Below are 16,994 nucleotides of genomic sequence, written 5' to 3' on the forward strand. Positions count from 1 at the left end.
GAAATTTACTATCGAATTCTCGTTTGGAACATAATAAGTACCTATTTATGACATCGTAAGGAACCCACATAACTACCTCAGAAATGTGTTTTCAAAACTACGTGATCTTAACCGTATAAGGCTGAATTTCACTTCGGGTGGAGAGGCCGACTTCTGTAAAAACCGGTCCTGTAAAATCTTCAGGTTAGGCATAGAATAAGGAATAATACTACGTGTAGAAAGGCAACTCTCCGCTCCCCACCAGCGTCTGAGCTAGATTTACCTCACCTCCCCTCGAACATAGTTTAGACTTGAATCGTATGGTGTCAGACGTCACACACACAGATGCGCGTGTACAATAATGTCAATGTGTTGCGTGTGTGTAAAACGAGGTTGTTTGTATGAAGTGTCCGGGGTGTGGGTTAGGTAAGCGGACCCCGTGAAACTGGTATAACACTAGAGATAGATGATGATTATCCTTTGTCAGATTAATATCTTTACAACCTCCATCTGATTGGATTTTTTTGACGTGACTTATTGTAGATTTGCCGCAGGTGGCATTAACTACTTGGCTGGACAAATGGGGAGTGCTGAAGGCTCTCACCCGGTACAACATTTAAGACAACAGGACTGAGGGTGCCTAGTCGCGCGCGAACCGCGGCTCAGGCCGTCGTCTGAGAGGAAAAAATATTTGAAAGAATTAATCGACCCTAGCGGGTCGATAGCGATAAGCGCTGATTGAGGGAAGTCCGACGACCCGATTACTTTAGCCATAGAGGCAGCCAATGAGCTCGCGACACCAAACACTTCAGGACCTCGATACCATCTGATTGGAAGATGCCTGACAGGCATTGCCTGTGTTAGACTAGACAAGTACCTACAGGCTTTGTAGATTATATGTCTACTCAGTAAGTACAAGGAAACAATGGAGGAAAGGGTACCTGACAGTGACATGACAATTTGTAAGGCTTTTGACGTGTAGGGACTTGGGACAAATTATAATGACACCGTACAGTTGCTGGAAACAGCATCACGATTACGCTACTTATTTTCCTTTAAAATTTTGTTACGAGGAAAAACCGTTCGCCGACTTTGTCATAAATAAATCATTTACACGAAAATAACCAGGTGCTACCTGCATGTATATTCCCTAGTATAATACCTAAGTATTATAATAGAGGTATAATATTAGGGGATATACAAAAAGTTGTAAAACTTAGAAACTGAAATATTTTGTCATCGGTACTTCAGCAGATAGAGCGAAGGATGGAGAGTATATACGTAAGGTGGAATAAAATGGTGACAAATGAAAAAGTGCTGGAAAGAGTATAAGAAAAAAGAACCATAATAAAGACTATTGAGACCCGGAGAGGAAATAATATATGATTGGCCACCTGATACGACACGATTCGTTTATAAAAAACATCATAGAAGGAAAAAAATAAGGAAAGAGAGGAGGGGGTAGACCTAGGAAAACATTTATGAAACAAATAAAAGAGAAGGTGCAGATCGTGTCGTATCAGGAGGTGAAGGATTTGGCGGAAAGAAGAGAGTATGGCGATTACTCCACCGACAAGAGCGCAGCTCTTAAATAAAGAGAGAGACTTAAGCAGATGTTGAACGAATTCCGACCGAATCATGCATAAAATTGTACTTTCAAGATCAATGTAGTTTTCGGTATAAGATTTATACCTTACCTATTCTTTATACCCTACCTAAGGTTAAAATGCCAATGTTGGTTGTGTAATTTTTGTGATTTGAATTTTATTCATCATAAAGCCGATGGCATTTTCGGAGTTTCACTTGCCATGGATCGTGATTGAGATTACGAACATTTTTAAACTGTTTTCTTTTTTTTAACCAAGCATGGCAAGCTTGCCATTGATATTCGCAGTTGATTAGCCAAGTAACAAAGGTCGACTCTTAAAGCAAGTATACTAATTAACAGATACAAAAACTACCGCCAAGGCGAAACAAAAACGGAAATGCAATTAATTGAAACAGTTGTAACGGAACTTATTTGTATTTATTACTTAACAAAACACATCGTAAAACAGTAATACTTGCACTTAATATAAGGAATAATTTTGGAGGACGATAATATGTGAGGTAGATACCTCCTTAATTTTGAACCCAAGACAGTTTTTGTAAAGAACTCTGGCAAAGAGCCCAATTACTTGGATAAGTTTTATAGGAAGGAAGACCAAATATAAAAAGGAACTCGATTTCTTGATCAATGTTACATAAAAAGCGAAAGGTTGAAGTAAATTCGACAATGTATCATACTTGACAAAACAATCACGAAATTAAGACGTATGTAAACAAGACCCTTTTTAAAACCCAGAAATTGAAAATTTGCTAATTTCGGTCAGTATGATATTCGGGAAGTTTTAAAGTACCTATATTGACCGCATATAAAAATGCTAGCGTCATCGTGACGTCACCTGCTGCATCAGCGTTTCGGGACGTTTTCCTCCCGCGTTAGACCGAAACAAAGCGAAGTACTGCATACAACCGTATAACCTTACGAAGTGAATTGGCTGATTGACTGGTATTTAAGAAGGCTGCGCAATAACCGACGGGCCAAATCGCGGCAGTGACGGTCGCGGCCACGCGCTACCACTTCAAATATAACGATAAATGAATTCGTTTTAGTATCGTTAAAGCACAATCGCAATGCCTGCCGACTCAACTCTCATCGTTGCTGTGGAAGAGAAGGAGGAGAGTCCGTTTCAAAGTCTCGTTGAGAGATCGAAACACGAGGATTTTATCAGGCGGGCGGTGGATCTGCTGGTGGAAAGGGTGGTGTTTGGAAGATCGTCGAGGAACGCTAAGGTCGTGGAGTGGGCTACACCCTCGGAGATCAAGACCGCTATAGACTTGAAGCCGAGGGACAACCCCGTGTCTCATGATGAGCTTCTCGCCATCATAGCTGATGTGAGTATTCATTTTCCCTTCATTATCCTATAACATAATAAAATATAAACAGTCAGTACACTATCCCGTGAAAATGAAATTACCTTGGTAATATTTCGGCGTAATTTCATTTTTACTTTATTAGGTTTACACCACGGAAAGAATCTAGTCTGTGTAACGCTCGTGAAAGTGACTTTCAGAAGGGGATACATAGCATACCACCACAAGGCTCTGTTGCGGGTTGATAGAGATGTTTGGGCTAGTACTAACCCGTTTGCCAGATTTTTTAAGACACCTGAATATAATTTAATAGACCACGATGTTACGGATTGAAAGACGATTTCTGCTAGTAGTCAACCTATTTGCCAGATTTTTCAAGCCACTCGAAGGCTTCACTAATCCACGGCCGGATAATTTCCAATAAGTAAAGACTAATATTAAGATCAGCGGTCAGGGTTCGTATTGGCTCGGGTAGATTATTCATGCTTGTACAAAATCACTATTAAAATAATAATAATACTAATCTCCCCTTTAACATCACAGTAATTTGAAACATAAATTGCTAAAAGCTAAACACGCATTATAGCGGCTCTAAATCCGACGTAACCAACACACAAAATTACAACTATATATAAAACATAAAATACCTACATATAAAATTAACACATAAAATTACATATAAAATAAAAAACATTACATATAAAATTTATATTATTTACACACATTAGACACAGGACAAGTATTTAGGTAAGTACATAAATTCTCCCGGAGAGAGGTTTCTACTTTACTGATAAGTCCTTACTATAAAAGCGTTAGACTTGCTTTTTTTTAAAGTTAAGACTAAGTATTGTGTCCGTTAATCCTGGCCTTACGAACAATTCAGTACCTTTACATGTACTAATTACCCGATAACTCTAGCCATGTAGTCGGCCAATCAGTTTGCGACCATAATTACTTCAGGGTTCTGTTACCGACATCCCAGGTGTGGTCAATGTGTTCCCTCTTTCAGCGCTATTGACCCAATCGGGGCTGTTTCTTTCAAATGTGAACCTCTTCCAATGAGTCACGTTACACATATTATATACAGGATGTTAGTGACAGCGAAACGAAAAAGATAATAAAATTAAATCATCTACTGGGTTGTCCTAAAAACGATGGTTGATATTTTTCTCTTGTCGGAAATATTTGATTAAGATTTTGAGTTTTTGCCGCGAAAAATGTTTGATTTGCATTGATGGTTTTCAGTAATTTATGATTAAGGCACAATAGGTATATTATAGCACAGAAAAACTAATAAAAAAAGTAAAAAAAGCACTAAAATTTTCCATACTTTTCCAACAGGAAATTCCATTTGATCAAGTCAGAATCATGGTTTGAATCATCCCCAAAGTTTTGTCACGGAGTCACTAACACTTTATATTTTAACAAGGATATTATTTTCAGGTAGCGCGTTACTCAGTCAACACTGGCCATCCATACTTCGTCAACCAACTGTTCTCATCAGTAGACCCTTACGGTCTTATTGGCCAATGGCTGACTGACGCCTTGAACCCCAGTGTATACACCTATGAAGTGGCTCCAGTCTTCACCCTTATGGAGGAGGAAGTATTGAGGGAGATGAGGAGCATCGTTGGCTGGCCTGAGGGGGAAGGAGATGGCATATTCAGCCCTGGAGGCTCGATCGCAAACGGATATGCTATCAGCTGCGCCCGGTATTACTTCTACCCTGAGGTTAAGGTAAGTCGAATTGAACGATTTATATTTATAAGTCAAGTTTCCAGGACCATTTTAGTTCGTATCGTAATTCTAAGCGACGCAACCAGACCCAGGTTGTCTCGCTTTCCCGTATTCGTGCTTTTTAAATAGGTAGGTACATTTTTTATGAATTATATAAGTACCTAAGTTATGATTTAGACACGACCGTGTGATTATAGTGTTTACTAGCCAAATAAATGATACTCGTAAGGGTTGCAGTATAAAACTAAAATCTTGATTTTCAATTATATTGTTTTAGGTAGATAGTTTGACTAAATATGTTTAATATGAAAACATCAGAACATTATTGTATAAAGTTTGGTCTTTACTTTTCGTCAGATAAATCTTTCTATTACCTACACCCATTTTGTTTTGATCTGGAGAAGACTGTTTTATGATTACGTTTATGTACTTACACTAGTTTATGATTTGGTTACATAATAATGAAAATAATAATATAATGTAGAGTAGTTTAACCTAGTATTGGCTATCAATACCTTGCGGTCCAAGCACAATTGTATCGTTAGATTCAATACACCAGAACAATGCACACTGCACTGAATGTTTCAGTCAGATAATGTAAATTGCACAAGAGATTCCAATTGGAATCAACTTTTAGTATCTTCTTAAACATTACCGTACACGACCATCACAATGTCAAGATAGGTAGATTAATCATCATTATGAAGCCTAAATATTTTTATCTATACATATAGAAACTCACGCCTATTTCCCACCGGGGTAAGCAGAGACTATGTAATTTCATTTGCTACGATCCTGTCACACTTCTCTTGCTACCTCCAAATTCATCAATCGTTTCATACACGCACGCCGGTTTCAGTAGATCGTACTGAACCTTTTCTAGGACATTTCCAATTTGGTCAATGTACGATAAGGTGCAAATGTCCAATCAGTTTCTTGCAAAGTAATAAATTAACTGGTTGCACTTAAGACATCCTTGTTACATGTCTAACTAATGATTCATACTTATAAAATTTATTTATGTGTTTTGGTCTATTAGAGAAACGATATGTAACCAAGAGGTCCTAAGTAATAATTTGCTGGGCTCAGTGACTGCACTTTTGCTCTTTGATTGTACACTAATTCTACTGCCTATTTAAGTATAATCTGTTAGAAAAATGTAGCTTTATAGCATTGTATTATGTCATGTCACCCAGTATCATACTAATTATGTATTTATTATTTGTAGTAACTTTGTCCGGCCAAGAAATTAATGCTAAAATAAAAACGAAACATATCATTATCATATTTGGAGCAAGTTTACATAAAATAAGTAATAGTTTAAATAAGTGTTAATATGAAGATAGAATGATATTGGTTCCTGATTCCTGAACGAATATCTCAACCACACACATATTTACGACGAAAAAACTTAAAACTAAAAGGCAGAAAACCGGCCTTATTGCTAAAAGCGATCTCTTCAAGGCAAAAAGAGTTTTTTTTTTTCAAAAATCATTTTTTCCCGTCATTGTTTGTGGCTTTGTTATGTTTCAGAGAGTAATGATTATATCGGATTTGTCCTGTATGTAGATAAAATGATGTATGCTTCTTCAAATATTCGCGTGATATAATAAATTTAAAAATAGGTATGTTTCAGGCAGATGAGACGTTCGACAAATAAATATAATAATTTACTTTATTTACACCATAAACAAAACAGTTACTAACAGAACAAAAGTATCAAACAAAACAAAAATTAAATTAAATAAAACTAAAACAAATAAACAAAACTCAAAATAAAATAAATTATATACAATTAACACTTAACCTAAACTTAATTAAAAAGCCCGCCTCTAATCGTACCTGGTGCAAATGTACCCACTAATGCTGGCTGCCTTTCCGCGTTGAATAGCCAGCGATACCCGTTGCACCAGGTACAATTCTGAGCAGGGATCCGCACCACTATTCCTGAGGCGTCGCTCCAATAATTTACTTACTTATCCTCGTAATGCCCAGATGCTTTTTAAAATCCAAATCCCATTGTTTAACTATTGTGTCTGGAAATCCGGGCTTTACGAGGTTAATATAAGTTTGTGACAGGTGTATACCCTACCCATACAAGGCCAGATTGCAGTAGTCTTATCTAAAATACATTTTAAAATTAAAATGAAATATTTACAGTAACTACGATAAGTTACGTGAGAAATAAACACCAGCAGCTCTCGAACCAACATGAAATATAATAGACTTTTAGACAGAACTACTAGTATTTCAATATAGACAACATTTGACAATAGCTTCAACGCGCGATACCTACCTACGAATTAAATTAGATCTGTCAAAATACGGAAGTCAGTGTTGTGACTTGTGACGTTTATTAGCATAGTGATGTATCAGTCGAGATTTAGGCCGATCGATTATTTTCTGAGGAGCTGGGTGGCGCAGCGGTAAACGCGCTCGGTGTGCGATTGTTGAAGTTAAGCAACTTTCGCAAAGGCCGGTCATAGGATGGGTGACCACAAAAAAAAGTTTTCATCTCGAGCTCCTCCGTGCTTCGGAAGGCACGTTAAGCCGTTGGTCCCGGCTGCATTAGCAGTCGTTAATAACCACCAATCCGCACTGGGCCCGCGTGGTGGTTTAAGGCCCGATCTTCCTATCCATCCATAGGGAAGGCCCGTGCCCCAGCAGTGGGGACGTTAATGGGTTGGCGATGATGATTATTTTCTATCTAAGACTATTTACCTCTTTAAGTAGAGTATTTTTGACTCGTTAAAGTTTGACTAAAACAGTGTCTCCGCCGATGCAGCCATGTCGGCGCACGTGCGCCCGTAATGCGGTCTACTTCAGATTGCAATCTGCATAATTAATGCGGGCGTCCACCTCGCCGCAAAAATACTCCATCATTCCTCATGCTCCCCGCATTTTTACTGCTGCTCCACTTTGTTAGACATTGGATGAAATTTTCATAAATCATGACAGCACTCCGCGTTTCAGCCGACGACGCAACGGCATAATTGAAAGTATTGCACTTAAAATATTAAAACGTAACAATATTTTATTTGGCAGCAGATTTTTTAAGTCCTACTTACCAACTTAATTCGTTTTTGTTATTGTATCTAAGTAGTTTCAATATTTGTTCTGAATTTAATTGACTTTGTAGTTTAAATGAAGTATTAGATATCCTCCTTGATAGGTACATCTCGTTCCGTATTTTTTAATTTGAACCTGAATTATTCATATTCATTTATTTTTAACACCGAAATATTTGTAAAATGTTTTCTAATGTATGTACTTATTTCTCAAATTGATTTTCCTAAGGCCGTATTTCCTGATATCTTTGGGACAGAAATGACTAGTCGAGTCATAATGTGCTAGTTTCAGCCAATAGTTTGAGCTCACCAAATCACATTTATCTGATTTATTTGTAATTAGGTACATTTATTGAGCGAAAACGTGTGTTGTGTTTTCCAACATAGTAGTACGTTGACTAAAGGACTACCTACCTAATAGATATTGCATTACTACGTCAAAAAGTTTTTAGTTTAATCCCTTATTGGCGACTCCACAGAGCCACAAGTAATCAAAAGGTATTGATACGAAGTCCTAAGGTGGATATGATGACTCGATTTCATATTATTAAACATTTTTTTTATTTAATGTAGATATGTATTTCCTTTGTTTCGTAAGGACTTTTCAGGCTTGAATCACCTGATTGTCTGAAAAAGTAAGATGTTAAGCCGTTGGTCCCGGCTATTAGCCGTAAAAACACCTCCACTAACCCGCAGTGGAGCAGCGTGGTGGAGTATGCTCCATACCCCCCCCCCCCCTCCGGTTGATTGAGGGGAGGGCTGTACCCAGCAGTGGGATGTATATAGGCTGTTTATGTATGATATATATGTATGTAGGTATGTTATACTGATGTATTAATACTTGCCGAACAAAAACAATTAATTTGGTATTGAACTTAGCGAAGGCTGCAATTATGTTTTAAAATACTTCCGAATACTTATTTTTTTTTGTAATGGTAGTTCAATTACATAGTTAAGTATGCATTGAAGGAAACTACTTATTAATAATTTTAATATTAATTACTACCTGCTTAAATGTCTATAAAAAACTATCCAATTTTTTGATAAGAAAACTATTGTAGGTGAATGTTGTTTCCGCGGTAGTCAGTTTGAAGTTCATTGCCGAATCAAATAAAAAATATATAGTTATATATTGCATACTTAGACACATAAATAAGAATATACTTAGTCAAAACAAACAAGTACCTAGTATGAAGCTCATGCAACGCATATGTATATGGTACACAAGGTATGGGCGACTGGGGTTGACAGAGACAAATAAGTTGCAGTTTCCACAATGAAAACCTTTCTCGGAAACTGCACTGTTTTTTATTGAAAGAAAGAAAGAAACATTTATTATTTTAGGACACCACAGACATAGACAGACAGGTACATTACACTTACAGGACAGAAACCACACGGAAAATAATACCTATAAAAAAAGAACACTTAGATTAAAAAATATAGAAAAAAACAAACCAAAATAAAAAATATATATATTGTATATAAAAAAATATATATAAATATATATATCGTAAAGTAAGGTATCGTGCTTCGGTAGGCTTGTGAAGCCGTAGGTCACGGCTACTAAGTCATTAAACACCTCCACCAAAACAAAGTGGAGCAGCGTGGCGGAGTATACTCCATAAACACTCTGGTTGATTGAGGGAAGGCCTGTGCCTGGCATTGGACGTATATGTATAGGGTTGTATATTAGCCTCGAATGGCATTTGCTACTCGTGTCCCTCACCAACAAGCAGTGGAGCAGCGTGGCGGAGTATACTCCATAAACACTCTGGTTGATTGAGGGAAGGCCTGTGCCTAGCAGTGGGACGTATATAGGCCTCGAGAGGTATTCATTAGTTATTTTTTACAAAGGCACTGAACACTTGGTTACCTATCATTCTTTGGTTGGTTTTACATAGGTTAATAATAAAAAAAATCTACTTCGTATTATCTTTCCGCCATTTATAACATCCTTGCAGATTAGATCTGCTGATTTGTGCGAAAATCATTATGTAACACTTACTCACTCTAGCATGAAGGATCAAATATTATTTTTACATGACATAAAAACCTTAAAACAATGTTTATGCGCTCATAATAATTCATTATGCACACAAAGATTCAAGCCTTTTAGTCTTTTGTCACAAAAGAAATTGTGTACTTAACAAATATTTGTTTTTGTTTTTTTTTTAACATGACTTATAGATTTTAGATTTGCCGCAGATGACATTAACTACTTGGCTGGACCTTAACCAATAGTTTTGAGAAACTAGTTTAGGGAAACTGAAAAACAAGTTTGGAGAGACTCTACCATTGATTAGAGAATAATACTCTATATCGTCGCCTCTAAGACGATATCGCCTGTAAAGCGTGTTTAAACATAAACATTACAATCCTCCATCACTAACACACCACAGTTTAAACCAAGCATACTTTAATATAAAATGAAACTCGAGGCAAATTTATTGCGATAGAAACCTTTAATTTAGAAAATGGCCCAGAAAGCGGTCTGTACAACTCAATTAATTATTTAATAACCACTTGAAAACACTTTGTATTTCTTGCTACGATTTTATATTATTAAGTTTGTGGGTTAATTATTTCAAAGACCGCAAACGTTCGTGACCTCGCGTGGACATTCGCGTAATGATTAGTTTCATTCAGGTCTTTATTTAATAAAATACCTCTAAATACTTACTATGCTTAATGGGTGTTAGTCATCATCATCATCTCCTTAGCCTTATCCCGTTTTCAACAGGGTCCGCTTACCTAACCTGAAAATTTGACAGGTCCGGTTTTTTACAGAAGCGACTGCCTGTCTGACCTTCCAACCCGCGAAGGGAAAACCAGCCCAATATATGTTAGGTAAACAAACACTACTGGCACTGGCTGTTAGTAAACAAATTAAAAAAAAAAAATATTTGAAAAAACAACGAACAATAAAAACAAAAAGTGAACAATTTGACGTCCACGTCAATTGATTTTTAAAAGTATCTTTTTTTGTTAAGAGGAATCTCCTGAAACAATTTGAAATATTTCACATAATTAACTAATACTACTGTTTAAATTTTAACTAATTGGGTTTATGACTGCATCAAATCACTAAGTTAAGCATAATGGTTAAGTAAATCGATCGTGCTAAAACGTGTAAGACCAAGAAACGTACAGAAATATCTGGAAAATATACCTCAAATAAATAAATCAAAGTAATGCAATTTGATTCAATCAAACGAGGCTCAAGCGAATCGTTGATGACAAGTTTAGTGTAATATTCGTTTATCGCGAAAAATATATTAGGAAGTGAGATGCCCTTACATTTTCATGGAAAATTGCTTCTGGCGCGACATGGAAATGAATTCGAGAAAGTTATCTATTTTAGTCATTTGACGGTCTAACCGGACTTTTTGTTTATAAAAAAAAAAACTAGATAATTACAGTTTGCTTTTAGGTATCTAATTCACTTATTTGTGGTAAGTACTTAGCACTCGAAGGTACCTTTTTGGACCTAGATAGGTTCGTAAATATGTGAAATCATTTTAAATCGTAGATAATTTAGACAGGGATAATAATTACGATATTCAATGAAGGACTATCCAGGCACAAAGATAAAAGATGCATGTATCTGTTATCCATAAAAAAACGAAGGCATATCTGTACAGCGCCATCTGTATTTCGTTTGGGGAACGTCGCATGGAAAGTCCCTCAATCTTGCTCAATGATATAGAGCAAAAGCAAAAAAAATGTTGGGTTAGCATAGCACTGACTCATCACCGTTTAGCCAAGTGGCAAACTCATTGGTGATACTTGTCGATTCATTAATACCTAGTGTAGATTACCAGATTATTGGTAGGAAAGAATCGTTTGATTGCTAGTTTTGCAGGAAGTTGGCATTCGGTGGTCACCTTAACCCCGTTCTGCGATCATTGAATTAATCGCGTGTTGGTCGGTTCGCGAGAACCTTGGTACTTGGTGCGAAATAGATAATTTTCTTAATATATAAAACTGTATTAAATTATTTACTAAAGTTTTATACTGTGTATTTAGTACTTGAAGATAAATTATTTTATTTCAATATCTTCCACTGCCAAGTACTCATAAGTATTTGCTCCAGTACCGGACTTGCACCAATGTGTCTTAAGTACAGTTTTCACTAGATGTTCGCACTTCCACTATTACTATTAGGCGACTCGGCTCACCATCTATCACTTTGATTTAACAGAAAGCTCGGTGAGGTGTGTATGTATACATGTGAGGGTACATTTCTCTCCAATATGCCATCTATAAATATATCTAGTGATAGATTTTGGGACAAGGCAGTTTAGTGTTAGGATGGAATTGGTTGGTTGCAAAAACTATTTTCGGATCGTAAATAGGAGAAGCCATTAGGCCCTGAAATGGTATCTGTGCTAGTTCCGGACATTGAGCATTTAGTGAATTGTATTGGTAGATATATTTATTTGTATTGACCTGACGGACTACAAAAAAGTACTAGATAAGTACTAGATATCATCATATTAGTTTTATATTGTACGTAATTATTATTTCCATATTTCATTATAAATTGTTTCGACAAAATAGCTCCTATTATGTCTACATCAAGTTGCAATTTTGTGACCTTAATTTCGCACATCGTACATTATTCATTATTATAATTATTATTATATAAACAAGCCATTATGTTGAACAGTATTTATAAAATTCATAGTTCAATGACCTTTAGAAATAACTGATTTCTTTAATACCTAGGTTTAAATCATTTTCTATTTCTGATTCCTTCTGAACTTGAGTCCATTTTTAATTGCTTAATATATTGTTAGTATATTTATACGTAGATAGATACCTAATCTAAAGCTATTATGAGATAAATTTAGGAAGGTAAGCGTGTTCTATCATCTTTAATGACACATACACGTTTCATTAGCTTCGATTATAATTAAATCTTGGAACATTGTATGTATTTTCATAAGAATCATTTACCTTATATGGCGGTCAAATACGACACGATCATTTCCGAAACCAAAGATTAATTGTTACTTATTATTACTTATAATTTATGTATTACCTAGTCTTCTGCAATCAAATGTTTAACTAATACACTTTATTTCGATATACGTAAAAGTATATTGATGCAAATATTGACCGATAAATAATTCTATTAATTTGTAAATATATTATCGAAAATGTACTTACCAGGATACAACTTTTCCAGATAATTTAACAATTGTCAAGGTGCCACTTGTTTCATGTTCATAACTAAGTATGTAAATAAGTATAGGACCTTTTAATAATATACTATACATAAAAGTAACTCCACAAATCTCTTTACAGAACAAAGGCGTATACGCTGTACCAAAGCTGGTGTTATTCACGTCGGAACTCGCTCACTACTCTACGAAAAAATTGACGACATTCATGGGAATAGGTGGAGACAATTGCATCCTTGTAAAAACCACCGAAAATGGTAAAATGGATGTTGAGGACTTGGAGACTAAGATCAACGAAGCAATAGAAGACGGCGCTACGCCGTTCCTAGTGACTGCAACTTCTGGGACTACGGTGTATGGCGCCTTCGATCCTCTGGTGGAGATATCTGCGCTGTGCAAGAAGTATAACCTGTGGCTGCATGTAGATGCTGCATGGGGTGGTGGCGCTCTGATGTCCAGGAAACATAGACACCTTCTAGCTGGTATTGAGATGTAAGTAACTTAAATTTCTTTAAGGAGTATAAGGCAAAACTAAATAGGTCCCTTCTGCCCTCGTGGCACGGAAACCGCGCCTCGCGTGATGCGAATTATATCGATGTCTTTGACCAATAGCCGTAGAACGTCTATTCACGTAAATAGCATTTGCTGCGTCCATTGGTCGAAACTCGATATAAATCGCGTCGCGAGCGATGCGACTGCCGTGCAGATCCTGCTAGGCAGAATAGTGTCAAGAGCAAACCATTTAATTTTAAATAAAAAAGTTATTTTGTTTTTAATTAGGGATCGTTCTAATGGATCAGAGACACAACATTAAATCTTCAACAAGATAACCTTCAACCACATTTCTGATATTCGTTCTAAGATCTGTATTTAATATTTGAACTATATATGGTGACAAATTAATCAGGCTATCAACTTTCAGCAATTGTGCTAAAAATCTATGTTTGTCTTTATTATTAATCGATCTAAAGTAAATTACATCTAGTTTGCTTTGGTTTAGTAAATAAAAAGATACACTTCATTATCAATTTTGGCAAACAGGTTATTTAAATAACTCAGTGTTACAAAATCCGAATCCTTGACATCGTTACCTTGACAATAAATTAAGTAATGTGACGAATTTTATACCGTTAAGTAATTCTGAATTTTATTTCGCGTGTCGTAATATTTAATCATATTTATACATCCAGGGCCGACTCTGTAACGTGGAACCCTCACAAGCTCTTGGCCGCTCCGCAACAATGCTCCACGTTTCTAATTAGACACAAGAACATCCTCAAGGACGGGCACTCGTCGGAAGCCAAGTACCTCTTTCAGAAGGACAAATTCTACGACACTTCATACGACACGGGGGATAAACACATTCAGTGCGGCCGCCGCGCCGACGTCCTCAAATTCTGGTTCATGTGGAAGGCGAAAGGGAGCGAGGGCTTCGAGAAACACATCGACAGGTTGTTCGACAATGCGCAGTTCTTCGTCGACCACATCAGACAACGGGAAGGGTTCCGTCTCGTCATCGACAACCCAGAATGCACCAACATCATGTTCTGGTACGTTCCTACTTGCCTCCGCGGCCGCGAAAACGACCCAGATTACAAAGAAAGGCTACACAAGGTTGCACCAAAAATAAAAGAGCGAATGATAAAGGAAGGAAGTATGATGGTCACGTATCAACCGCAAGGTAACTTGATAAATTTCTTCCGTATCGTTTTCCAAAACTCCGCTTTGGATCACAAAGATATGATTTATTTCGCTAATGAGTTCGAAAGGCTTGGCAAGGATATCGTAGTATAAAACTCCTATTGTATACCAAGCTGTAACGTTGTACAAATATTGCATCATGTAACCTGTGATTTTAATTTGCGATTAGAGTTATTAATAATTACATTATTAGAATTATTAATAATTTTACTGTAAAGATTATTTTATGCACTAACAAGATAATGTAGAGTTAGTGAGCGTGGCGCTAATAAAGTAATATATTTATTGTTGTAATACTCGTATGCAGTTTTAATTACCCATTTCTGAAAAACGAAACGTACTTACCTACTGAGAATGACTTTTGTCACGTAAGCAAAAGCTATAGAGCTAGGATTTTATATAACCTAAATCTATGGTGAAGACAGACGTATTGATAAATCTTGATGATGGGTACAGGCGTCGTGGTAGATAGACCTCCAAAGAGATGGCGTGACGATTTGGACGCTTGCCGGAGGGACTGGTCGGAGTACGCACAGGACCGCAAAAAATGGAAAGAGGAAGGGGAGGCCTTTGCCCAGCAGCGGGATCTTGTAGGCTAGATTAGATTAAGTACATTATATTCTCTTACATGAAGATCCAATCCTTCCGTTCTGTCGGTTTCTGTGTTTTTTTTTATTCACTCCTAATGTTATTACAAAACGAAAACTAAAAGATAAACTAAGTTTATAATAGGCGCTAGATATTGTCACAGATTCTGCATGGAATTATTATACTTCAATCAATCAATTATTGTTAATTGCGTGTATAAATTTTCTTTGTCTAGTATACCCTATGTTTCACGATCCCAAGGGAAAGTTCGAGATCTCTACACCATAGGGTGCAGTTAGTCTAATATATTCACAAGACATGTCCATCTATATCAGATGGATGGCTCCCTAGTTAACATGCGATCGCAAATTACTGCCGCGCTCGATCATCTGTCAGTACTGGCCTCTTGTCTGCGAGACTAATTTGATAAGATTATCTGTTCAAGTGCCGCTTGTGGACAGCTTACATTGATTACTGCAAGAGTGGAGAGGAATTTGAAACATATAGCTACGTAGAGCGTCAGAATGGCCGGTCACTCAGCGTGTTTAAATTTGAAATCGCGCTAAATCATTGATTTCCTATTAGTGCCGTTTAGTGCCTATCACCAGACATTCGAGTCCAACGTATTTTAGAAATAAAAAATCATTTAAAGGCCATCCTGACGACGTCAGGACGGACGTCAGCCCTCGCAGCACGGCAAGTGCGCCGAGCGCATGCGCCTGGCGAATTATATAGAGGGCTTTGACTAACATCAGTACGACGTCTATCCAATTAATATGTAAGATTCGCTACGTCTATTGGTGGGAACTCTCGATATAATTCGCGCCGCGGCGCGGTGCGGTTGTTGTGTAGACCCTGCTAGATGACATTAAAGTTGTTTCCAATATATTTTGAAATCAGGACCATCAGCACTATTTCAACTTAAAATACGCCGAGTGACCGGTTATTGTGATGGTCGCGCGATCCGGCATGGGAAGTGGCAATTAGTATGAAACCGAGTTGCTCCGCGCCCATAATAGTAATCTGTCACCATAGTAGGTATTGGGTTCAAACACAGAACCGATAAGGTAGATTGTACTTTTATATAATGCATCTTAAGCCTCCAAACTCTAATATCAAGTGAGGCAGGTCGCCTTCTTGCGCGGTGAATGCTCTGCCCACTCCGGTAGGGATTACAGGCGTAAATTGTATTTTCTCTAACATTTTCTCCCGTGTGGGTTGAGGTCAATGAACTGCCTTATGATCATTTGTGTCAGGATGTCTATTATTATCTATGTCTGTTTATGTCTGGCAATTATATATATCAGACTTGTGTGGGGAGTTTACCAGCTCGATACGTTGACGACGTTAGTTACCTATAGGTAACTATAACACGCACATAATAGGTACATATATAATATATTTTATTTTATGTGTTTTATATATATTATGTGGAAACTTGTTTGTAACGGTATGGATTTCTGTTATGTTGCAAATGCAATAAATGAATAAATAAATAAATAAACACATAAGTAGAAGGTGAAAAACTATTTGGCTTCCGTCACGTGAGCGTAAGGCAACAAATTTATTGACTGTTCATTTCCATTTTGTTATAAGTACATATAGTTCTTGTAGCAACGAAACGGGCAAGCCCCATATTTTGCCTAATGTGTAGAATTTGTGAACTTAGTGTTTGTTAGGGCGTGTAGAGTTAGAAGCTTGGTTCTATATGAGATCAGGGGGATTAAAAAGGCCACATCGAAGCAATTCATGTAAAAAAGTAATATTGCAATTTGACATTTGCGCTTATAAAAGTAAATGCGCTATGTAAAAATAT

At 36.9% G+C, this 16,994-nt stretch overlaps 1 protein-coding gene across 1 annotated transcript; it reads left to right on the forward strand.

Annotated features, from left to right (window-relative positions):
- Positions 1-2,532: 2,532 nt before the first annotated feature.
- Positions 2,533-14,888, forward strand: LOC126372866 (cysteine sulfinic acid decarboxylase). Its single transcript, XM_050018783.1, has 4 exons — positions 2,533-2,916; positions 4,339-4,632; positions 13,014-13,381; positions 14,080-14,888. Exons 1-4 carry the CDS (start codon positions 2,656-2,658, stop codon positions 14,681-14,683), a joined length of 1,527 nt encoding a protein of 508 aa, XP_049874740.1. The 5' UTR covers positions 2,533-2,655; the 3' UTR covers positions 14,684-14,888.
- Positions 14,889-16,994: the final 2,106 nt, after the last annotated feature.

This window comes from Pectinophora gossypiella, chromosome 14, assembly GCF_024362695.1.
Source record: "Pectinophora gossypiella chromosome 14, ilPecGoss1.1, whole genome shotgun sequence".
NCBI classification, from domain to species: Eukaryota; Metazoa; Arthropoda; class Insecta; order Lepidoptera; family Gelechiidae; genus Pectinophora; species Pectinophora gossypiella.

Coding starts and splice junctions, on each gene's coding strand:
- LOC126372866 (XM_050018783.1), top strand. CDS start 2,656: ATGCCTGCCGACTCAACTCTCATCGTTGCTGTGGAAGAGAAGGAGGAG. Junction 2,917..4,338: donor TTCTCGCCATCATAGCTGAT/GTGAGTATTCAT, acceptor TATTATTTTCAG/GTAGCGCGTTACTCAGTCAA. Junction 13,382..14,079: donor CTTCTAGCTGGTATTGAGAT/GTAAGTAACTTA, acceptor TTATACATCCAG/GGCCGACTCTGTAACGTGGA.